This window comes from Bactrocera neohumeralis, chromosome 3 (assembly GCF_024586455.1).
Source record: "Bactrocera neohumeralis isolate Rockhampton chromosome 3, APGP_CSIRO_Bneo_wtdbg2-racon-allhic-juicebox.fasta_v2, whole genome shotgun sequence".
Classification (NCBI taxonomy): Eukaryota; Metazoa; Arthropoda; class Insecta; order Diptera; family Tephritidae; genus Bactrocera; species Bactrocera neohumeralis.
This window is the reverse complement of record NC_065920.1, coordinates 48498050-48523087: the sequence shown is the minus strand read 5'-3', so window position 1 is coordinate 48523087 and position 25038 is coordinate 48498050. Positions and strand designations below refer to the sequence as shown.

Below are 25038 nucleotides of genomic sequence, written 5' to 3'. Positions count from 1 at the left end.
AAATTTTCCATTTCTTGAATTGTAAAAAAAGTTGTTCATTACACAAATTTAAAAAAATGATCGCCAATTTTCATTTTGTTTCGTAGGCTTAAGCCCACCCTAGTACATGAAAATGCACGGCATGCAGATGCTGTTACACGAAGCCAACTGAATTGCATTGATTTACTTGTGTGGCCTTCGTTCTGTCACATCGTTGTTGTTTCGCTTGTGACTTCTTACGTTGACGATGTCAAAGACTTCTCCGCTTATCATTTCCAGCGGCGCTCGTGGTCAGTTGAGAACGTACGTATGTATGTATGTTTGTATGTACTGTGTGTAAACAACACAAATCAATTGATTGTTTGTGAGGTGCATTGATCTACTTGTGCGCTTGTTCATGCATACATACATATATAAACATACAAAAATGTACATATGTAAATATGTATAAATGTATCAATATGCTTTTTAAAGAAATAAAATGCATTTCTATAAGAATGCTTGAATCTTTATGTAAGTAAATAATCAGCGCGAATACTTAAAATGCCCATTCAGCTGCTAACCTACATATGCATATACATATACATATGTGAATGGTAATTATGTACATATGTATGTATAGCAAGCAGATATTTATTCTGCATAGCTTGTATATTTTTATAAATTTGGTGCACTTCGCTGTTGCCCGCAACTCAAAAGCGATGCTTTCAGTACAAATTCGACACTTAACTGGTATAGTATGGGCACACTGGACCAGCAGACGGACATTATGCTTTCCTTTAATTTCATACGAGGAATGCTCTTATTGTTTAACCTATTGCTTTGGGTGAGTAAGAAGAGAGTTGCAAGAACCTTCGTCCATACAAACTCTAAGTTTTATTATTAAACATTTTTTTTATAACATTTTTATAATTTCTCCAGTTTGCCGGTCTCTTGATAATTCTAACGGGTATTTGGTTGCAAACGGATTTTCAAAACTATTTGAAGATTAGTGGCGGTTACTCGATCTATGTGCCCTACCTGTTGCTCATCGTTGGCGGCATCTTGGTGTTCGCTGCTTCGTTGGCCTGCTCGTGTATCGTGAAGGTGGATCCGACGATGCTGGTAATTGTAAGTATCCAGTAATGTTTATTTTTTTATATTTTGTTATAATGTGTGATTACTAATTTTACAGTATGGCGGCTTCCTCATAGCGGCCATGTTCACTTTGATATTAATGTCCATCTACATATACACTTATAAGGATAGTGTGATAACTGGGTTACCGGCCGGTATTGAACGGGAGGTTAACAGCTACAGTGCCTACAAAAATGACCCGTTCCTAGCGAATAACGCAACTCTCATCGATTATATACAGAATAATGTAAGTGTGTGTGAGTTAATATTGGAGCTTGGTTACAATGGTTACGGGGTTCCAAAATTCGTATGACCAATTTTTTACAAGCATGTATGACAAATATGGTATGACATATTATATAAAAATTTATAACACGAAATCCCGAAACTTGTATTTTTAAAACCCGAGATTTTTGCAAAAAAATCCGAAATCCATAAAAGTGTTTAATATTTAATGAACATAATGTATATTAGTGTAAATTGTTTAAATCTCGTGATCTCGACTATGAAATTTTGGAATTTCGATATCGACAATTACATAGCAAAAAACCGAAATCGCAAATTGTTTAAAGCGTATCGCGAAATGCCGAAATTCATTTATTGAAATTTCGAAAACCTTAAAGAGCATAAAAAATCGCGAAATCTCAAACGGCTTAAAGCCCTCAACTAGTACTATCGTGAAATTCCGAAATGCTTATATTGAAACCGTGAAATCCTGAAAGTTGTACAGTGCATAATGCGATATGAGAATGATTTTATTAGCGCTAACTGTTTAAATTTCGGTATCCCGAAAATTGTGATGTGAAATCTTAGAATCGCTAAAACGTCATAATCGCTTAAATATTTACACTTAAATTCCAAAATCCCGAAATCTCAAATTGCTTAAAGTTCTCAACTAATGTTGTGAAATCCCGAAATTCGTATATTGAAATCCTGGAAAACCTGTTCGCGTATGTGAAATTTTGGAATCTAGAAACGCTGAATCTCGACAACAAGAGACTTCGGCTGCACCGAGGCTATAATAACTTTCGCAATTGTATATTTTATAGCAAAAAGGTAAAAAAGATCTTTATTGTGATTTTAATTTGCTGTCAGTTCAATCTCAGCACCCCGCTGCTATAGTATTCGAAATCGAAGCTTAAATAAATGAAATGATTTTGAAGGATCGGTGATTAAATGGCGATAAGTCATGTTGTTGAGCTCGTGAATAATTGTAGAACATTGGAATGCAATAGTTATATGGTTATCTCCAACGTGAGACAAATAAGTGAATACTTCGAAGTATTATTCGGTATTTTTTGTAGCAATCGCGAAGGGGTTTTGCTCGGATTCATAATCAAAGATAGAATATTCATCGAATTAAAAGTGCGGAAGCGATTCGAAGGCCAATTCATGATATACATATGTATAACCACTTGGTACTACAGATCTCATTAAGCCATTTATAAATGCGATTGTTTTTGTTGTGGTTATACAAGGCTTGTCCGAAAAGTAGTAGGATTGATTTTCTTCTGCCGCGACTGTACTTCGGAACGTGATAGCACCGATTAAATTCTGTATGAAACTCGGTAAATCTCCGACAGAGACATTTTGACACGATCCAGAATCCAGCTTTAGCAAGAAGTGGTGTGTTTCGGTGGCACCAAGCCTTTTTGGAGGCCCGGGAAGAGATCGCTGATGAAGACCGTGCTGGGAGAACTGCGACTTCGAAAAACACAATGCTCGTTGTCTTTTTTGACAACAAAGGTATCGTCCACCATGAATTCGTTCTTCCTGGACAAACCGTTAACGCCAAGTTTTATGTGGAAGTCCGCAAGAGACTCAAACGAAGGGTCAATCGGGTCCGACAAGACATCGCCGCCGATTGGAAGTTGCACCTCGACAATGTCACGGCTCACATCGCCTTTCTTGTGAACAGCTACCTAGCTAACGCCGGCATCCCAACGCTTTCGCAGCCGCCCTACAGCCCAGAGATGGAGCCCCCGAACTTTCTTTTATTTCCTTGCTTAAAAAGGCTGATAAAAGGCGAGCTTTTTGAAACGACAGAGGGGATCCAAGCACCATGCAGGGTTCTCGGCTCTCAAGGTTATTCCGGAGAATGCCTTACGTGATGTCTTCAAAGCTTGGAAATCGCGCTGCATCGACGGAGAAGGAGCCTATTTTAAAAGTTTTTAAAGAATTGTAACGATTGGTTCAACAAATTTTTTTAAATCGACTCAGTCCTATTACTTTCCGAACAAACCCTGTAACTCACGAGCTATTTGTCCAAAATTTGAAATATGCGCTATATATGAATTGACCTTTAGTGTCGATTTCGCATAGAAACGATATGTGTATGTAAATAAGCATTCAATAAATACTAAGATTATTTTAAAATCAACAACTCCACGCTATCTCTGGAGTCGTAGCTAAATATAACTACTTTCAACAGGAGTTCTACCTTCAATAAGTATATAAATGAATAAGAAATAAGTTATCAGTGAAAAATAAATAAATAAATAAATATGAAAAAAATAACATTCGGAACCAGATAAGATCTCTCAATAAAGAAAGAAAGTATGTTTACATAACGCGAAGTGACCCACACGAGTGGCCACAGCGCTGATAATCATGTCTGTAAATATAAATCAGTTGCAGAAAAAACGAGAGAAAGATTTTCAAGTTTCCAAATTAAATTATTTTTGTTTATAGGATTGTATGTACATATGTATGTATAATAGTACCGATGCTAACATTTTTTCTCTCTAAAAAAAATTTGCATAAATTTATACATATACACGAATTTAAATTGTTACCTAGATTACCTGAATAGAAATGGACAATGGATTTGTATTCAATGTGAAATCACATAATGTTTTAGAAAACATATTCACCCAATTTATATAAAATAGCACACTTTTGACCAAATTACATGGTTTAAAGTGAGGTGAAAATAGGAAATCACTACATAGGGTATTTTGGGGCTGGGCGAACGTTTGGAAGTTTGAAATTTTTATACAGTAGAGGCCCACTAATCCGGATCAATTAAAACCGGCCCCTATCCGGAATATAAGGGAATCCGGATTACCAAAGACATATCAGAACTATGTATTAAGAAAAAATATTTATAAATTTCTGTTTGTTTATTATAACAAATAATACACATGTTCCAAAAAAAAAAAACTTAAAACAATAAAGCATAAAAGCGAATGTAGTGAATAATAAATATGTGATCCGGATTAGAGAATACGGATAGAAAAAACCCTGTCCGGATCAGTGGAATCCGGATTAGGCCGTGTCCGGATTAGCGGGCCTCTACTGTATACTTGTATGATATAAAAGGACAATTTGATCCATTTTTTTGCACCAGGATATATTATTACCAGAAGAAGATATTCTTTGTGTTTCATTAAGATCTATGAGGTATCTGGAGGTATATATGGTTTAAAGTCAACAGATTGTTAGAAACACCTTAAATAAGGTATATGCTAAAGGAAATATTCACCCAATGTTATGCTTTTTCATATGTAAAAGATATGATGTTATTAGAGAAATACGCTGCCTGATTTTCATTAAGATAACTCATATGTATATTGAACGATATATGGTATGGTCGACGATATACTATATATGGTATTTATATGGGGGCTAGGAGAAGTTTGATCAAAGTTTCACCCAGTTTTGATAAAAACGTAATTGTTATTAAAATATTTTACAGATTGACAGATATACTCGTACATATATTTGATCAAGTGTCATGAATAGGCACTGGATTTCACATATCGTCACCTAAAATGCAAAGTAACGTAAATTCATTTTTCATAAGTTTACAGACGAAGGAAAAGCGATATATGTATATGTATATGTATAGAAACCACTAATATTGAATAGTTTTGTATATCTTACATGATTTCGTTTTTATTTTATTTTTGTTACTTTTCAGCTCGAATGCTGTGGCGGCAAAAACCATCTGGATTGGCCGAAAGATTCGCTACCGAACTCGTGTTGCTGGGACAGTGGCGAAAATAAGAATTGTTCAGACTATCAATTTGGACAACTCCATGAAGTGGTGAGTTAAAAAAAAATATTTCTACCAAAAGTTATTGACGAAAATGGATAGCGAACTAAACTCGACGTAAATAATAGTAGGTTCAACATATTAGGTTGTCAAATATCTCCCTTCCGCATTTTTGCTTTTTATTCAATGCTTTATTAAAAATGTTACAGTGATCGGAATTAGTTCAAATATGCGCCGTTTCGTTCGATAATCTGTTTCCATCTAGACAGCAACTTCATAATACCCCCCTCGTAGAAGCCCTCCTCCTTATTTGCGAAGAACTCGGACAGCCACTTTTCACAAGCCTCTTTTGAGTTCAACTTTACACCAACAAGGGCATTCGCCATGGACAGGAACAGGTGGTAATCACTTGGCGCTATGTCCGGGCTATATGGTGGATGCGATAAAACCTCCCATCCGAGCTCCCGTAGCTTTTGACGAATCATCACCGAAGTGTGTGGTCTGGCGTTGTTCTGGTAGAACACTGTACCCTTCCTGTTGGCCAATTCTGGGGAATTAAGCGTCTAGTTCCATATGGGAGCAGCTCATAGTGGATGATTCCCTTCCAATCCCACCAAACACACAGCAAAACATTCTTGGTGTCAATCCCGGCTTGGCCACTGTTGGGGACGATTCACCGGCCTTCGACCACGACCGTTTTCGCTTGATATTGTCGTATGTGATCCATTTTTCGTCGCCAGTCACCATCCGCTTCAAAAATGGGTCGAGTTCGTTCCGTCTAAGCAGCATATCGCAGGCGTTGATTCTTTAAAAAACTTAAAAAAAAAAGCTTTAAAATAGCGCGAATTTCGGCGTGAACTCCATATTTACAAGTCTATAACTGTTAAACGCAATATCTAAACTAATCATGCATTGCGTCGTTTTGTAGGTTATGTCAAGACCTTTCAAAGATGTTTAGTATTGCCAGATATGAGCTCTGAAGCGCTTTATACATAGTCGCGAAATTCAAAAGACAAAGAGGCGGAAGGGAGATATTTGATAACGTAATATTTGAAAATATTTTTGATTCTTCTTCTTCTACTGGCGTAGAAACCGCTTACGCCGAGTTAATAACAGCGCGCCAGTCATTTCTTCTTTTCGCTACGTGGCGCCAATTGGAGATTCCAAGCGAAGCCAGGTCCTTCTCCACCTGGTCCTTCCAACGGAGTGGAGGTCTTCCTCTTCCTCTGCTTCTCCCCTGCGGGTACTGCGTCGAATACTTTCAGAGATACTTTCAATGTCGTCGCATAATACATATATACATATATATTTTCGAAATATACCTTAGTTTAAAGCCTTTTATGGTTAACAGGATGCCAACTGTTAGATATATTTGAGGGTCCAAGCGTTTTTTTGCCAATTGAAAGAAAAAAGGCATTTATTATTTTTACTATATATTTTTTTTATTATTTGCTTATTTACAATTGAAGAGTACACAAAATTAATTATTATATTTTATTTAAATGAGTTATTTGTGCTTGAAAGGGGGAAAAAAGCCCATGCCCTCGTTGCCATGATTTCTACCCTTGTGGTCTTCTGAAAAATAAAACAATACCAGCTTCTTGATTAGTACGCTATCTCAGAAAGCTGCAAAACGGTGAAAAATGCATAAAAAGCGGCTCTTCGAAAATAAAAGTCGATTTTTTTTTACAAAGTTTTTAGCTTTGTAGAATTATTTAAAAATATTAGGAATTTGAATTTTTAAATTTTTGTTACTTCGTGTCAAAGTGACACATTTAGAGAATATTCTGGCAATATTTCAAATAAATCGGCTGATTAGAAAATGCTTTGAAAAATGCGGTGTTTGCTTTTTTCGACATGAGGTTTTCAAGAAGTAATAAAACGCATAAAGTTTAATGATAATGACAAGAGTTTAGTTTTACATACATATATTATAAAGACAAGGGTTTGTCATTATATTTCAAAAATGATTGCGGGCAAGTAACCGACGCGGCGGGCTCGAGTAAATTCTAGCCGAAAGAACCATTTTGCGTAGCATTTTGTTGTATGTCAACAATATGGCGCCGAAAATTCTCTTCCAAGGCGTCGAACATCTCACGGCTCTAGCCATCTCCATTGACTCTAATATTATGGCCGGCTTCATTTTTGAAGAAATATAGACCATTGATTCCCTCTGCACATAGAGCACAGTGACTTATTGAGCATGTCATAGCGTCTCAGCAATGCCTTGTGGATTATCATCAGCCCGAATGCGACAATGTTTTTTATTAACACGCTCATTCAACTAAATGTGAGCTTAATCACTGCACACAATTTTCTAGTGAAAGTCGGGATCGATGCACATCTCGTTTTGCGCTCATTCACCGAACGTGCAACGCGCTTCATGGCCGTTCGACTTCAGTTCTTACACGAGCTGGATTTCGCGAGCCAGCAAACTATGATCCTTCCACAAAATCAAAAGGACCAACTGCGAAAAAGGTATTGCTTCAATGAAAACCACGCTTCTAAAAGAGCTCGTGTTACAAAGCAATATAAAAAAAAATAGTTTCTTTTTGACATGTTAAATGTGACGCAACAGAATTTAAAAACCAATTCCATTATGCCTAGAATATAACAATTTAATGTTGCATTATATAATAGGTTGTCAAAAAAGTCTTGCGGTATTTTCGCTAGTTGGCGCTGAAAGCGCGTAGTTCTAGTTTTATTCGCCGCATCGGGTCATGCAGCTATACCCTTTTGGAAAGCTCATTTCACAAGCTAACACGTGTTTGATTGATTGTCGTTTCTTTTACGTCGTTCGTGAGTTATAGCGTCGCAAACATGGCGCAAAATAAAGAGAAAATACGGCATATTTTACAGTACTACTACGATAGAGGCAAAAATGCATCTCAAGCCGCCAATAAAATTTGTGCAGTTTATAGACCCGATACAGTTTCCATTTCCACCGCAGAACGATGGTTTCAACGTTTTCGTTCTGGTGTAGAGGTGGTCGAAGATGCGCCACGCTCCGGAAGGCCTGTCGTCGAAAATTGCGATAAAATCGCAGAATCGATCGAAAGAGACCGGCATAGTCATCAAAAATACATTTCAATTTCAATAAAAAAAAATTAAATAAAAATACCGCAAGACTTTTTTGACAAACCATATGTATCTCGCCTATAGCCGTGAAAGCGGTGTCTACGTCAGTAAAGAAGAATGTGTGCAATGCATAAAAAAAGGATACGCGTAGGTACATACCTCTGATTCATTTGAAAACTTGTGCCACACCCAAGAGCCTCCACAAATTTCTTGTTTTTAATACACTACATACATATGTACATATATTCAAGAATGTTTATTTCAAATATTTTCATGTTGATTTCAGGGTTGCTTGCCTAAATTGATACGACTTATTAACACAAATCTCACCAGCATTGGCGTAATGCTTTCGGTCTTGGCTTTATTCCCGCTTTTCGCCATGGTCTTTTCCTACTCGCTGGCGTCGGCAAGTAGAAGGATTGGCTACCAGCCAATCGGTTGAGTTCTAATGTGTGTTAACTTATATTTTTTTTTTATAAATTTCATGTATTTTCCTGTAATTTAAGTATGAATAAAATATACACACGGATTTCACTATAAATTTAAATATGGCTTTTAATGGTAAATAAATATAATAAATAGCTTACAAACAAGCGTAACGCTAATGAAATAACATACATACAAACACATACATAAGCATATGTAGCTGTGTGTCAAAGGTTGCGAATCGGTAGTTTTCGTGTCTAAACGCACTTTGACACACCTCGAAAGCGTAAAAAAAATTATATACAAATATTACAAATGTACAATAATACAAATACAATAATGAGTGGGAGACATACAACAAATAACTTATGCTAATTCTTTGCCGCATTACAAAGCAATGACAGATTGCCTTCGACGGCATTTAGGCGCGTCATCGAGAGGCTCTGTGTCTGTGGCGCATAGGTGGACTGTGTAGCGCAGGTGGCCGGAGGTAGCGTTTTGAGGCTGTCATTGGAACGGAAACCTAAAAATTTGCAAATAAATAATTAACAATTTTATATACATATATCTCATGTGTCTAAATAGAGTACCACCAACCTAATTTAAAGAGTATTGCATGCCAGATGCGCTTCTTAAAGACGAATATAAAGAAGACGAAAACACCCAAAAGCACATTGAAGGAATCGCTAACGACCCAAAAGAACACTTTCTTGCGATCGTATAAAACGATGCTCAATATTTCCATGAACCACGTAATGCCCATAACAATGAACAGTTTCGTATTCATGGCAAAACGCGCCTTATCCACGAAGAAGCGACGTCGCATAATCGGTTTTTCGACATTTGAACTTTGCATGCGGAAAATTTCACGTTTCACGCGATTGCAGTAGCGTAGTGTTAGCAGAAAGAGCACAAAGTTGAAGAGCGAGAGCACACCAATCGGTCCGGAGAAGAAGAGCAAATTCGCCGAAGCAAAGGTACCGTCTGAAATACAAGATTTTTTTCATGATTATTTCTTTTAATGAATTGGGTAAGAGCGCAGCGCAATAGCTGTACTTACAAGTGAACCAGCAGCGACCCTGCTTGAAGTTCGGACGTAAATTCTCATTGGTCAGTAAATCCGATTTGGCCAGCGTCACTGTGATGGTCGTCATGAGCGTGGGTAGCCCCCAACCATAAAGTGAGTAGAGTAAGAAACGTCCCATATCCTTCGTCTGGAAACCACGTTTCTTTTTTGCGGATCTAGAAAGAAGAAAATTATTTGTTACACGTTTGAAGTTTTGTGTGGTAATATGTCTCATGTATTATGGAATTGTAGAGTTTAACCTAATATCAATATAATATATTAAATTATTCTAATGAGAAAGAATACTGGTCAAGTGTTTTTTTTTTTGGAAATTTCACAAAATGGTTATAAATCTGCACCATTTATAATTGAGATCTAATACCAAATGAATCGAAGCGCTCATCCTCAGTTCCACATCTGCTGATGTATATTAACTGACGAATTGTATAAAAAATATCGCGTATACCAAAATATACGAAAAAAAATAGTCAAAAACACTAAATAAGATTATTTATTCATTCATAACAAAATAAAAAATACAAAACAAAAACCATATATAAAAGAGAAGAAAATAGAAAATAGGTAGATTTAGTTGTGTTACTCATCCCCAGAAAAGTTAAGTAAATTTTATCGAACTGTTTATCTGTCTATCGTGGTTAAAGTATGTACTATGTACTATGCTACTGAGGATTATCTCAACCTTGAATATAGTTATTATGATATATACGGGTTCTAAGGTTACGGTTTCAATCATACAACTATCAAAGAATAAGCTCCACTTGCCTTTTAGTATTTCGGTATTTTGTAGGCACCATTTCTGATTTAATGATATCAACAGCCTTTGACGTTTCGATTCTTCAATTCATGATAAATTTGTGAATGTTTCAGGACCGGCTTCACATTCCATAATAGTAACTTAAGTAAGGAGTCACTTAAGATTCCTGAGTATGAGAATGATTGAATACACAAACCGAACTAGGTTATATACAAGGTCTGTCGCAAAAGAAACAGAACTTTTTAAATATAACTGTTTCTGGTGGCGCCACCTATTGGTGGGTATATGAAAAAAAAGTTTGATCTCTTGTTGACATTTCGTAAAAATTTTAAGACAATTGGATAACTACAATCGATGTTATCGATAAAATTCAAAGAGCAAATACTAAGTTTTGTTTTAAACTTGGGAAAACGTTTACTGAAACATTTCAAATGATGAAAAAAGTTTATGGTGATCAGTGCCTATCCCGTAGTAATGTGCATGAGTGGTTTAAGCGATTCCAAGAAGGTCGTGAGGACCTCTGTGACGATCAGAAGTCGGTCGTCTTCAGAAGGCAAAAATAAAGACAATGCTGATTTGTTTTTACGATTCCGAGGGTATTGTACACCGAGAGTTCGTCCCACCTGGCCAAACGATTAATACTGTGTTTTATCTTGGTGTTATGAAGCGTCTTTTGTCACGCATTCATCGTGCTCGACCACAATACCATGAGGCAGGGTCCTGGCGCCTGTTGCACGATAATGCGCCGTGTCATCGGTCGACGATTGTCACTGATTTTTTGACAAAAAACTCCATATTAACCATTAATCACTCACCCTACTCACCTGATCTGGCACTCTGTGATTTTTACCTATTTGGAAAACTTCATTTGCCCATGAAAGGACACTGGTTTCAGGACATTTCAGCTATCCAAAAGGCGACGACCGATATTCTCAAGAGCATTCCGAAAAATGACCTTAAGGGCTAAACGCTGTATCGAAGCACAAGGAAACTACTTTGAATAAAAAAATATTAATTTTTTGTTGTTTTTTTAACAGTCCTGTTTCTTTTGCGACAGAGCTTGTAATATTTGCCGGTCTCGCTTTATAATTTATTAGTGCCGGATAGTACAGGAAAATAAATGTAGCTAAAAAACCATTAAAAAGCAACATACAGCTTCCTATATTCTCCAAAACTTTTCGGTAATAACGTCTTGGGTTAAAAGAATTAAAGTATTAGGTTGCAAGTAAAAATTGGTAGGTTGGATGTCTGGCGACATAACTAGGTCTTTAGGTAGCCTCTTGTGGAATCACCTGGACTAAAATGCCTTCACACTATCAAGTTTTCTCTGAACCAACACATGATCTTTATGGAGTTCATCAAGCAGAAAACTTTTATGTGGACAACTTTCGAGACATCGTCAAGAAAACCTAAATAGCTAGAGATTATGAAACGCTAATTCCAGTATTGCTATTCAAATACGCCCGCGAAAAACTGACGCTGACACCGATGATATTGAAATAATAGGCCTCAACAACCGTGCCGTTAGTTCTGGAGAAAGCCTCCAGATGGGATGAGACATCGAAGCAAATGGGTCTAGTAGTGAATGAAGGCAAGACGAAATATCTCCTGTCAACAAACAAACGGAGATCGCACTAGCGACTTGACTCCCGCTTCACTGTTGACAGTCGTACCTTCGAAGTCGTAGATAATTTCGTCTATCTTGGAACCAGTATTAACACCAGTATTCGAGGCAATGTCTGCCTCGAAGTCTAACGCAGAATACTTCTTACCAACAGGAGCTATTTCGTACTGAGTAGGCAATTGAGAAGTAAAGTCGTCTCTCGACGTACAAATACCAAACTCTATCAGTCACTCGTTCTTGCCGTCCTGCTAAATGGTGCATAGGCATGGACTATAACAACATCTGATGAGTCGACGTTACGACCCTTCTTCGGAAGATTTATGGTCCGGTTTTGGTCAGGCATTGGCAACGGCGAATATCGCGTTCGATTGAACGATCAGCTGTACGAGTTACACGAGGACTTGACATAGTTCAGCGAATGAGGAGACAGCGGAGACAGCTAGGTCATGTTGCCCGTATGAATAAAACACTCCAGCTCTGAAAGTATTCGACGCAGTACTCGCCAGTGGAAACAGAGGAACAGAAGGACTTACACTACGTTGGAGAGATCAGGTGGAGAAGCTGGACTTAGCTGCACTTGGTATCTCTAATTGGCGCCCAATTGCGAAAAGTAGAAACGGCTAGAACGCATAAGCGGTGTCTACGCCAGTAAAGTTAAGAATCCAGTAATTCGCCTTCAGGAAGTGAGGCAGTGTGAAGACAAAAGAAATAAGCTTCTTGTGGCGAAATGAAAGCAAGCCACTTAGAAATTCCCCTCCAAGTCATTAAAAGTCACAGTTTGATAAGGAATTTTAAAAATAACGACTTATATGAGCAAACGAAAGCTATAATAAGAGCAGCAATATATCATGAAGCGCCGTAATAAACGGAGGTTTATTACCGGAGCACAATAAATATCCCTGCGTGTTTACGTAGTCAAATATACATTACTCTTCCTTCCGACTACTTTGTAGCTACTTAGCGAAGCGCACAGTAAAAATTTTATTGCCTAAACATGTGCAGGTATGTATGTATGTGTTGGCTATTGGCTTATAAGGTGCTGCGCCCAAAATCCATGTCACTCTTTCTAATGCTCTTTATCGAATAATTGATTTTATGAATTATTGCCTCGTCAATATTTGCTTGCTTACGTTGGGGTTTAATGGTCGGATAGTTACATACACTCATACACGCATATGATTTTAATAGGGTCCTAAATATATGCACTCAACAGCTGGATACATTGCTAATATATTTTCGGTACTAAATGATTAATTAATTGTTTGATTGTGACTAATGCTCTTGAATTGATTGGCATTGGTGGTGAAGACTGTTAGCCCACTGATGGTTTGTCAAGCGTGTGATGTATAAAATAACAGCTTTTTTGGCATTAAGATAAGTGTATCACACAATAAAATAATTGCACATAATTATTTGACATTTTCATCTTTTTATGTGACGCAACATTATATAGTACATTGTGACAAAAAAGTGCCCGGAAATTGTAAATAAAACACAAAACATTTAATTATTCATTAATATTTATTTTGTCGCCTTCAAAGTAATCCACACCAGATGTAATACACTTATGCCAACGATTTTTTTCAGTCCTCGGAACACTTTTCATAAGCACTTTTTGGGATGGCCTTCAGCTCATTCAACGAATTTTGTTTTATCTCTTCCATTGAGTGAAAACGGGTTCCATTCCGTTGATTGTTGACTTGTTTGCATGTCAAACTCATAAACTCATGTCTCATCGGCAGTTATAATGCTCTCCATATCTCAAAGAGACCTGTTTACGGTACTCTTTTTATCGGAGCGAGTCGAGCAAGAACGCGTTTCATATTCAAAATATCTTCCAAAATCATTCGAACGAACTCGCATGAGATGTCGAGTTCTCTTGCCATCTCTTTAACACTTGCCTGACGATTTTCAAGCTACATACGGATATCCTTCACTTTTTAATATTTTCATCAGTTGAAGTGCATTTCGATGTAAATAGTATAGGAATACTTATATTTGAGGTATGTAGGTCTGGTTCATTTCTAACCAATATTGACAAATATCGCGTCAACATATTGGATTACAACTGTACCAACTAACGGTGGTGCCAGAGATGGTGCAATTTGATTATTAATCCATTGGTGTAATATTTCGAACATGCGTCGTAAAGCTACTGTTCCTGCTCGTCGTTTTCAGGATATCTCTTTCATTTGAAGCATAAACAACAATGCTTTTTTTGTTTTTGTTTCACTCAAATATGTCTGTCTTTATGCCTGAAAGAGTGGTTTCTCAGACATTCATTTATTTAATATGAAGAAAACTTCAGCCGAAAAGCATCGTAATTTGGTGGAGGTTTTAACAAAATTGTTTTGTACGATTTAAAAGTGGTGATTTTGGTGTGGAAGATGCAGAACGACCTACGCGGCCAAAATAATTTGAAGATGAGGAACTGGAAGCATTACTCCACAAAGATTAATACCAAATATATGAAGAGCGCACAGAATCTTTGAGAGTGATTCAAACCGCCATTTCAAAACATTTAAAAGCAATGAAATTGTCATTCCAATTGAAGCCAAGAGATTTTGAAAGGCGATTTTATATGTCAGAATGCAGTTTGAATTCTACAAAAAGTCGAGTTTGCATATAAATGTGATTAATAATGAAAACTGAATCCATTATGACAACCCTAAACGCATAAAAACCATATGTCAAATTGGAAATATCTAAAAGTAGTGTTCTGTATTTGATGATCTTAAATAAACGTACGGATATATGTAGTTATAAACCCTATATATAGGCTCTTCCATCTGTTTAATATGTGGATTAATCATGCTTATCTAAAATACTGGATTAGGTCTACCGCTAGAGATATTTCTGGAAAACCGTAGATATACCATGGTATCTCAATGAAGGATTGGCAAACATAAATAGTACTGAATCTGACTCTAGTAGAACTATTAACCTGCCTTTACTATGCTATATCAGGAAATTAACAATTAAGAAAGATATTTGCTATAGAGAATACAAGTATGTACATATGTTTAGAAGAGGGAGGTAGATGTATGTAAGTAGAAGTAACCTCTAATAACAGCGAAGATGATGTTAAGGATGTTCTTCTACATATTCTCGGATCTCGGTTATGCAAATCTTTTTACCGAAATATACAAGTATTATCAAAAAATTTACCATCTCAAAAAGCTGCAACTTGTAAACATATTTTATCAATGGCTATAAGGCTTTTATCACAATGATTCATGTAATAATCACCAAAACGTTTTGGAGAATGGTACCACAGTTCCAGGAAAAGTCCATGTTCTGCTTACGTTGAACCAATTATCGGCGAGAACATCTCTTCCGATTTCTTTGTCGTTCAAGTAACGTGAGTTCTTTCCAAATTTCTAAGACTTTTCTACTATTATATAGATTTATTACTTTCTGATTATAAATTCTATGAATAAAATTGTTATCAATATTGTCTGAACAAAATTCGGAAGATCAGGAGCCCAGTCAATACACTGTATTTTTAAAATACCAAAAAAGTATTTCTTAATAGTAGTCACTCTTCAGAGCATCTTAACAATCTTTCGAATGTATTTCGGGCATCGTTTAAAACCCTCAATAAATATAAAACTTTAACCGTTAATATCTTGTAAACGGCTTGGTTTGCAAAAAAAAAACAGTTATATGTAAAACCTTTTTTGAAAAGCATTCAAATTCTTACAAAATCCACGAACGGAATAGTTTTTCAAGGAGTTGGATGTGAGATACAAATTGCTCTACCTGATAATAAGAACAAGTAAGGAAGGGCTAAGTTCGGGTGTCACCGAACATTTTATACTCTCGCATGATAAAGTGATAATCGAGATTTCATTATACGTCATTTACATATTTTTCAAATACCGTATTTTTGTAAATTTTTATTCCGCTATCATTATTGGTTCCTAATGTATGTATATATTATACAGAGAAGGCATCAGATGGAATTCAAAATAGCGTTATATTGGAAGAAGGCGTGGTTGTGAACCGATTTCACCTATATTTCGTACATGTCATCAGGGTGTTAAGAAAATATTATATACCGAATTTCATTGAAATCGGTGAAGTAGTTCCTGAGATGTGGTTTTTGGTCCATAAGTGGGCGACGCCACGCCTATTTTCAATTTTTAAAAAAAAAAGCCTGGGTGCAGCTTCCTTCTGCCATTTCTTTCGTAAAATTTGGTGTTTCTGACGTTTTTTAATAGTCGGTTAACGCACTTTTAGTGATTTTCAACATAACCTTTGTATGGCAGGTGGGCGTGGTTATTATCCGATTTCTTCCATTTTTGAACTGTATATGGAAATGCCTGAAGAAAACGACTCTGTAGAGTTTGGTTGACATAGCTATAGTAGTTTCCGAGATACGTACAAAAAACTTAGTAGGGGGCGGGGCCACGCCCACTTTTCCAAAAAAATTACGTCCAAATATTCCCCTCCCTAATGCGATCTTTTGTGCCAAATTTCACTTTAATATCTTTATTTATGGCTTAGTTATGACACTTTATAGGTTTTCGGTTTCCGCCATTTTGTGGGCGTGGCAGTTGGCCGATTTTGCCCATCTTCGAACTTAACCTTCTTATGGAGCCAAGGAAAACGTGTACCAAGTTTCATCATGATATCTCAATTTTTACTCAAGTTACAGCTTGCACGGACGGACGGACGGACAGACAGACATCCGGATTTCGACTCTACTCGTCACCCTGATCACTTTGGTATATATAACCCTATATCTGACTCTTTTAGTTTTAGGACTTACAAACAACCGTTATGTGAACAAAACTATAATACTCTCCTTAGCAACATTGTTGCGAGAGTATAAAAAGAATAAAAAACCGTTAGGCGGATGACCCTGCCGTTATTATTAAGAGCTCATACTTGGAGAGCCTCTCTTAGAGCTGTCTAACAATCAATATCAAAAAATTCGTTTATTTTGACCCCCCTTAGTATATACATACATATAAACATAGTTATCAATTGTTAGCTTCCCTATTTCAGTTGTAGTCTCTTACTTTCAATTGTATTATTTGCACGTACTTGTATGTATCACTTCAAAGCAATGTCAATAGAAACTGAATTGAGTGCAAATAACGATAAATTGCAGGGAATACTCACCCAAACGTCTGCCATATATCGAAGCACATCACATTCATCCAGGCAAATGCAGCCATGAGGCAAAAGTATATGAAATAACCTAAAAAGATAAAAAATATAATGCAAGAATTATGCATTTTGCATTTACTGTTAATTAGAGTTAGCATTTGCAACATAAAATATCAATTTTATTATTGCAGACATTCCTATGAACACATTATAGACTCATGATCCACTCACCGGAGGCGAAGCACATATTATCGTTGTTGATGGGTACGAGTTGACCCAATGCAATGCCCAAATAAGCCGCAAATAAATTACTCACTAAGCAGATTAAAATTTTTCCCGGCAAATTGCGTAAGCGCGAAATGGATAAGTACACGCCCAGTGTGAGTGCATAGAAGGAGCAGGAGATCAATAGACCGATGGGATACATTTTGAAGCGTATCTTTTCATTGCCAACCACTTTCGAGTCGAAACACAGGAATGTGTAGAGCTAATTCGTTGTGGAAAGTAAAGAGAACAAATGTTAGCTTTTTATACAGATTTTGTTTATTTGATTCTTAAATTCTCTTAATTATATACGTACCTACCTTCTGTTCGCCAAATGTCGAATTTCGTATCTTCTCTACACAATACTGGTTGTTCGTGTAGTTCTTCGTGCTGGAGGCAACGTAAAGCGAGCCATCATTCGAGTTGATAATATGCGCATCGGAGCTATACAGATCGGGATTTAGAAGGAAACGCTGACAGTCCAAACCGCGTAGAATGCCAAACACTTCAAAGAAAATAATATTATAATTAGTAGGATGACAGAGTTTAAGATAAGTTAGATTTAAAACAGTTACAGAACTGTACACAACTGGATATAATTACTTTAATATGAATAAAGTTTTTTAAGTAGTTTCTGGAACAAGTCCACTTATTATACCCTGAACAGGGTATATTAAGTTTGTCACGAAGTTTGTAACACCCAGAAGGAAGCGTCGGAGACCCTATAAAGTATATATGTATCTAAATGATCAGTATGTTGAGCTGAGTCGTTTTAGCCATGTCCGTCTGGTTGTCCGTCTGCCAGTATATATACGAACTAGTCCCTCAGTTTTTAAGATATCGTTTTGCAATTTTGCAACCATCATTTTCTCTTCAAGAAGCTGCTCATTTGTCGGAACTGCCGATATCGGATCACTATAACATTTAGCTGCCATACAAACTGAACAATCGGAATCAAATGCTTGCATGGGAAACCTCCTAATTTAACGACATATCTTCACGAAATTTGGTATGAGTTATTGTTTATAGAAATAATGTAATATCGAAAGAAATTGTTCAGATCGGCTCACTATAGCATATAGCTGCCATACAAACCAAACCGTTTTTTCTTGTTTTTTCAAAGATTTGCGTTAAAATATGATGATCTACAACAATATTCACTATTTCAGGCTGCAAGTTTTGAAAATGTCGACCAATACAAATAGAGGACGATTTAGAACGTAATGCGAAATTAGGAGCTCCTGAGCCGATTTGTAAGAATGGAAGAAACTTGGATTCGTCAATATACGCCTGAGCCCAATCGGCAGTTTGCTGAATGGGTATCCCGTGAAAGTCGTTTAAGACGTCTGATAGTCCGACAAGATTTTTGCCAGTATGTTTTGAAGTCACATGATAATTTTCATAGATTACTTCGAACGCGTTACCGTGCGTTATTAGAGGATAGTGTTGGTAGTGTTCCAAATTCTGAGGTGTTTCTCTAGAGCCCATTGCTTCAAACTACCCTTGAAAGAGCTGAATGGTCTGAAGCAGCTTTGAGAAATTTTCGTCTGCCTTTCAAATTTTTTCTACTACTATACGACTAATCAAAAGAAATGATATTGATATCATCGGCCTCAACACCCGCGCCGTTAGTTCTGCTTTCTCCAGGCTGGACAAGGAAGCAAAAGAAATGGGTCTGGCAGTGAACGAGGGCAAGACGAAATATCTACTGTCATCAAACAAACAGTCGTCGCACTCGCGACTTGGCTCTCACGTCACTTTTGACAGTCATAACTTTGAAGTTGTAGATAATTTCGTCTATCTTGGAACCAGCGTAAACATCACCAACAATGTCAGCCTAGAAATTCTACGCAGAATAACTCTTGCCAACAGGTGCTACTTCGGACTGAGTAGGCAATTGAGAAGTAAAGTCCTCTCTCGACAAACAAGAACCAAACTCTATAAGTCACTCATAATTCCCGTCCTGCTATATGGTGCAGAGGCTTGGACGATGTCAACAACTGATGAGTCGACTTTGCGGGTTCTCGAGAGAAAGGTTCTGCGAAAGATTTATGGTCCTATCCGCATTAACCACTGCGAATATCGCATTCGATGGAACGATGAGCTGTACGAGATATACGACGACATTTACATAGTTCAGCGAATTAAAAGACAGCGGCTACGCTGGCTAGGTCATGTTGTCCGAATGGACGAAAACACTCCAACTCTGAAAGTATTCGACGCAGTACTCGCCGGGGGAAGCAGAGAAAGAGGGAGACCTCCACTCCGTTGGAAGGACCAGTTGGAGAAGGACCTGGCTTCGCTTGGAATATCCAATTGGCGCCACGTAGCGAAACGAAGCAACGACTGGCGCGCGGTTGTTAACTCGGCTATAATCGCGTAAGCGGTGTCTACGCCAATTAAGAAGAAGAATCAAAAGAAATTAGCCGAGATACCTACTTAGACTCCAGTTATTGCCTGTTTGCATAATCTAACACCGTCAGACTCAGTATTAGCGTTATGAATAACCTGAATTGCAACTCGGCTGTCCAATAGAATGTTTATGGACTTGCTGATTAGAGCAGAAGTCCAGTTGACACCTTCTGTTATGTCCAAAACTTCGGCATGAAAGACTGATTTGTATTCGTTTGAAATGGAGCTACTTTCTGTGTGGATAACTACAGAAGAAAAAGTGATTGTGTAGATTTCGCCGTTGCTCAAATTAATAAATATATATAATTACATACGTATATATATATTGTGTTTTTATGTAGGTATTTATAATTGATGAATACACTTTCCATATCGAATAAGCCACCCTTCATTTTGAATTGAAATATTGAAAGCAAACACACCTGGCTAAATAAATTCGAAATTCCTGATAATTTAAAGCGACTGTTTACCTCAAGACATGCAAAATAACGACACATACATACATATTACTGTTTACAAATGTATAATAGAGCATTAATATGGATCGATTTGCTAATCGACGCAATTAATATCTTAATTTTTATATATAAAAAGTACGTGTCACGTTGCTTGTCCGCGATGGACTCCTAAACTGCTGAACCGATTTTAGTAAAATTTGGCACACTGTATCGAGTTCGAACCAACTTAGAAGATAGGATAGTAAAAATACTTCATAAATAAAGAATATAGTGAAAGCTCTATTAAATGGACACCCTATTGAACGGACATCTCCATAAACCATGCCGATTGTTGATGTTTATTAAGTAAAGGGTGGGCCATATAAAATTTTAAATTTAAAAAGTCAATAAAGAAAAAACGGCTTGATATTTTCCAAAGGTCTAACATTTATTTAAAAGGTTGTTTTATGAAATTTATTTGTGGAAAACAATTTTGGACAAATGACCACCACGGCTGAGTTTACAGTAGCTTATCCGATCCACCCAATTTTGGAGTACTTTCTCGATGGTTTCAGGCCTTATGGCAGCTACAGCAGCTTGAATCTCGTACTTTAGATCTTGAATTGTTTCTGGATGGTTGGCGTAACATTTATCTTTAACAGCTCCTCACAGAAAATAGTCCAACGGAGTTAACTCGCAGCTTCTGGGAGGCCAATTCACATCACCTCTTTTGCTGATTATGCGATTTTCGAAGATAGGGCGTAAAAGATTGAGTGTAGCGTTTGCTGTATGGCACGTAGCGCCCAAATGTGACAATTCTGCTTGTTAACGTAACCATCGAGGTGGAAATGAGCCTCGTCCGAAAAGATGATTTTTCGGTAAAATTGACCATTTTCGGTCAAACTTTCAAATTTTAAATATTTCCCAGTTTTCTTCTAGTGAATAGTGACCCATTTCGTAAATTTTTGACTTTTTACTGAATATCTGTCATTTTCCGAATGGTATTTGACGTTTCCAATGTCGAAATATAGATAATTCAAATTTAAAACGTTAGATGGCCCACCCGTTACAATCTATTAAGCAGACAGCTCAATTAACTGGACAGAAAGACTGGTAACCAGACATTGAGAAAGCAGCCTTAAATTCGTTATTTTTTCCAATAAAATTTATTTGTATGATAATATTCAAAATTAAATCTCAAGTAATATCCATTCTATTCTTAAACCGACAAAAACGTTTTCGCCTTTATTCGTAAATAAAATTGTCACTGTATTGAATAGTTTTTTATACGAATAATGGTATAAAATGTATACCACAGCAACGCGTGGCCGGATCCCTAGTAGTAGTATTAAATATAAGCTCCAGACATGCCTTTGACTCGGTTATAGTTGGTTGTTCGATACGCTACTCTCCACGAATTAGCGGGGCAAATCGTTCAAATTCGCATGAGACATAATCGCCCAGCAGAGCCGGTAATTCGAGCACCGGTTTCACACAACGTTTAGTGAGTAATGCGCACCAATCTCCATTTTTTTATATTAAGCCTTAGCAGATGTCGTCTAAAGCCTAGTTTACTACATTATTTGGTGTGTTTTAGGGCATGAATATGCTGAATATCTTTAGAGAGTACATCTTGTATTTCTCATCAAAAAATTCGAATATTTTTGTAGAAATTGGAGCAATGCTGTCAACTACGTTTAAACTCCTTCTACAAAGAATTTGATATCAGTTGGCATACACAATACAAAATAGATCAACAACTATACACTGGTCGTCTTATTCAACGTGAATATAAATTCAGCAAACTGAAATATACAAGGACTGTCGCAAAAGAAACAGGACTGTTAAAAAAAAACAACAAAAAATTAATATTTTTCAAAAGTTATATTTATTTATTCAAAGTAGTTTCCTTGTGCTTCGATACAGCGTTTAGCCCGGTCAATTAGCATTTCAAATGAGTGTTTAAGGTCATTTTTCGGAATGCTCTTGAGAATATCGGTCGTCGCCTTTTGGATAGCTGAAATGTCCTGAAACCAGTGTCCTTTCATGGGCAAATGAAGTTTTTCAAATGGGTAAAAATCACAGGGTGCCAGATCAGGTGAGTAGGGTGAGTGATTAATGGTTAATATGGAGTTTTTTGTCAAAAAATGAGTGACAAGCGTCGACCGATGACATGGCGCATTATTGTGCAACAGGCGCCAGCACCCTGCCTTACGGTATTGTGGTCGAGCACGATGAATGCGTGAAAAAAGACGCTTCATAACACCAAGGTAAAACACAGCATTAATCGTTTGGCCAGGTGGGACGAACTCTCGGTGTACAATACCCTCGGAATCGTAAAAACAAATCAGCATTGTCTTTATTTTTGACTTCTGAAGACGACCGACTTCTGATCGTCACAGAGGTCCTCACGACCTTCTTGGAATCGCTTAAACCACTCATGCACATTACTACGGGATAGGCACTGATCACCATAAACTTTTTTCATCATTTGAAATGTTTCAGTAAACGTTTTCCCAAGTTTAAAACAAAATTTAATATTTGCTCTTTGTTCAAAATGCATTTTACGACCGATGACCAAAAGCTGCTGTCACTTTTTGATCGATAACATCGATTGTAGTTATGCAATTGTCTTAAAATTTTTACGAAATGTCAACAAGAGATCAAACTTTTTATTTCATATACCCACCAATAGGTGGCGCCACCAGAAACAGTTATATTTAAAAAGTTCTGTTTCTTTTGCGACAGACCTTGTATGTACTTAAACATTATAATTATGTAAATGCATTAATAAACTATATATTAAACGTGCATATATTGTATAAGTACAAACATATATACGTGAACGATTACATATCTGCTCTATCCAAATGAAATTACCGCAAAAAGTAGTTAAGAACACATTTGTACAAATGTCATCGTACTTCCAAGAAGCAAATATCATTTATATATAATGTGCAAATCTTATGTGTTAACTATTTGATGCACACATTTGTATGTATAAAACTTTATTTCTTGTGTTGTTTAAATGTGTCTGTTTGTGTGCAGTAAACACAATATGTTTTTAGGCGCCTACGAAGTGGTCTGAACGAATAAATAATTAAAACCACAAATGAGGTGCTGTCATGCAGTGAAAAATCGCCAACTGTGCGCTATTTATATATGTACATGTGTACATAGCTATGACAGATTGAGAAGTACATACATACATATGTACATATGAGCAGGATTCAAAAGCCAGCAGCTGTTGGAATGCCTTTAATATAAACTTTGTTTTCAAATTCTTTATTGGAAAAAAATTATATAAGTATGAATATATTATATATAACCATGTAGACATGAGATCATACTTACATATTATATTATTTACTTATACACATATACTTGTGAAGTAAGCACAATTTATCTAAATAGGAAAAGGTTTCGGTGAGTCTTAGGGTGCTTTTCTCGACGGAGTCAATCCCTAGCTTGCTCAACAAGTAGACAAACGTGGCATGATTGGAGTATGAGCCGCACATGCCCACTGTTAAAATTCAAAACGAATGACATAATACATAGCTCTAGTAACAAGTCGTATTCTGAATCACGTATTGTGGAACTGAAAGCAGAATACGCGGGGTTCAAAATAAAATAAATGGGAGAAGATTACTAGCAGGAGTGTTAAAATCATTGGCATTATATAGAGTAAGAGTGGACGCGTGCAAATAAATCTTATAGACTGACCTACTAATGAAACTATTTACTCGGAATACCAACATTAAAACGTCTTCTTTGTAAAGATGGTAAATAAAAGTAGACAAAAAGTAATGAAAGCAGGGACCGCGTAAGCTATCCATACCAATGGGATGCTTCCAAGTATCTTTCAGGCTGAAGTTTTTGCCATATGTCAGTGCGCAGAAATCAACCTCCGCCGCAACTATCGCAACCAGCGCATAGCCATTCTCAGCGATAGTAAAGCGGCACTAAAAGCGATCTCAGAATATGAGACCAAATCGCTTTTAGTAGAGGAATGTGTAGAAAGGCTAAACCGACTATCCTTGCCAGACCCAAAGCACGGCAGAGGTTTTAGATGGGCCTCGAACTCTACCAAGGTGGTTAGTGTGTCCATTCCACACTGCCAATTGGTACTGAAAATGCTTAGCATTCTCAGGGCGCTGATCAACGCATTGATTTGATCCGCTGTGCATTTGAGCGCTGTGGAGTAAGGCTGTCGTCAGCAGGTGCCCACGTAAAACAGCCGGACGGTGCAACCTGGTGCACGTAAAACACACCATGAGAGGGCCGACGAACTGGCTGCTCTGCGGCAGCTTCAAGATGATGGGACCAGAACCATGCATAGCGGTAGGGTCACACACCCTTAAGGAGCTGCTCCGCACGGAGGAGAGAACGGAGAGAGACCGGCATTGGCAGCAAGCAGCAAGTATGCGCCATGCCAAGCTGCTTCTAGGGGGGTACAAACTCTCAAGGTTCAAAGAACTAATTAACCTCCCCCGAGACAAATTCAGCCTTCTCGTCGCGATCTACACAGAGCACTACAAGCTCAGGAAGCACTTGTCCAACATGGGCATAGTCTCCTGTGCTAACTGCCGGTTCTGCGACCTGGAACAGGAAACACCAGCACATCTAATTCTGGATTGTACAGCAATCTGCAGAAGAAGGCTTAAAGCCCTGGGTTCCATATACATTAGCAGGGATCACATCACCACAATAGCGCCCGGCAAACTCCTGGAACTATTCAGGCTGCTG

General features: G+C 37.3%; 2 protein-coding genes across 3 annotated transcripts in view; one reads left to right on the top strand and one right to left on the bottom strand.

Annotated features, from left to right (window-relative positions):
• Positions 1-8717, top strand: LOC126752672 (tetraspanin-6-like). Its single transcript, XM_050463641.1, has 5 exons — positions 1-805; positions 901-1089; positions 1154-1342; positions 5018-5143; positions 8457-8717. The coding sequence occupies exons 1-5, from the start codon at positions 719-721 to the stop codon at positions 8610-8612; spliced, it is 747 nt and encodes a 248-aa protein (XP_050319598.1). The 5' UTR covers positions 1-718; the 3' UTR covers positions 8613-8717.
• LOC126752560 (G-protein coupled receptor Mth2) overlaps positions 8700-25038 on the bottom strand; it is a 48621-nt gene continuing 32282 nt past the window's right edge. For both annotated transcript variants that reach the window (XM_050463467.1, XM_050463468.1), the window contains 6 exons: positions 17764-17948; positions 17411-17666; positions 17192-17270; positions 9657-9838; positions 9194-9580; positions 8700-9119 (listed from right to left, as the gene is read on the bottom strand). In XM_050463467.1, the coding sequence (XP_050319424.1) occupies positions 8968-9119; positions 9194-9580; positions 9657-9838; positions 17192-17270; positions 17411-17666; positions 17764-17948 (1241 nt within the window). In that variant the 3' untranslated portion in view covers positions 8700-8967. The remainder of the gene's footprint in view (positions 9120-9193; positions 9581-9656; positions 9839-17191; positions 17271-17410; positions 17667-17763; positions 17949-25038) is intronic.

What these genes read in the sequence shown, in the direction of transcription:
- LOC126752672 (XM_050463641.1), top strand. Translation starts at nt 719, where the DNA reads ATGGGCACACTGGACCAGCAGACGGACATTATGCTTTCCTTTAATTTC. An exon ending in ATCCGACGATGCTGGTAATT is followed by an intron (nt 1,090 to 1,153) that starts GTAAGTATCCAG and finishes CTAATTTTACAG; the next exon opens with TATGGCGGCTTCCTCATAGC. An exon ending in TTGGACAACTCCATGAAGTG is followed by an intron (nt 5,144 to 8,456) that starts GTGAGTTAAAAA and finishes TGTTGATTTCAG; the next exon opens with GGTTGCTTGCCTAAATTGAT.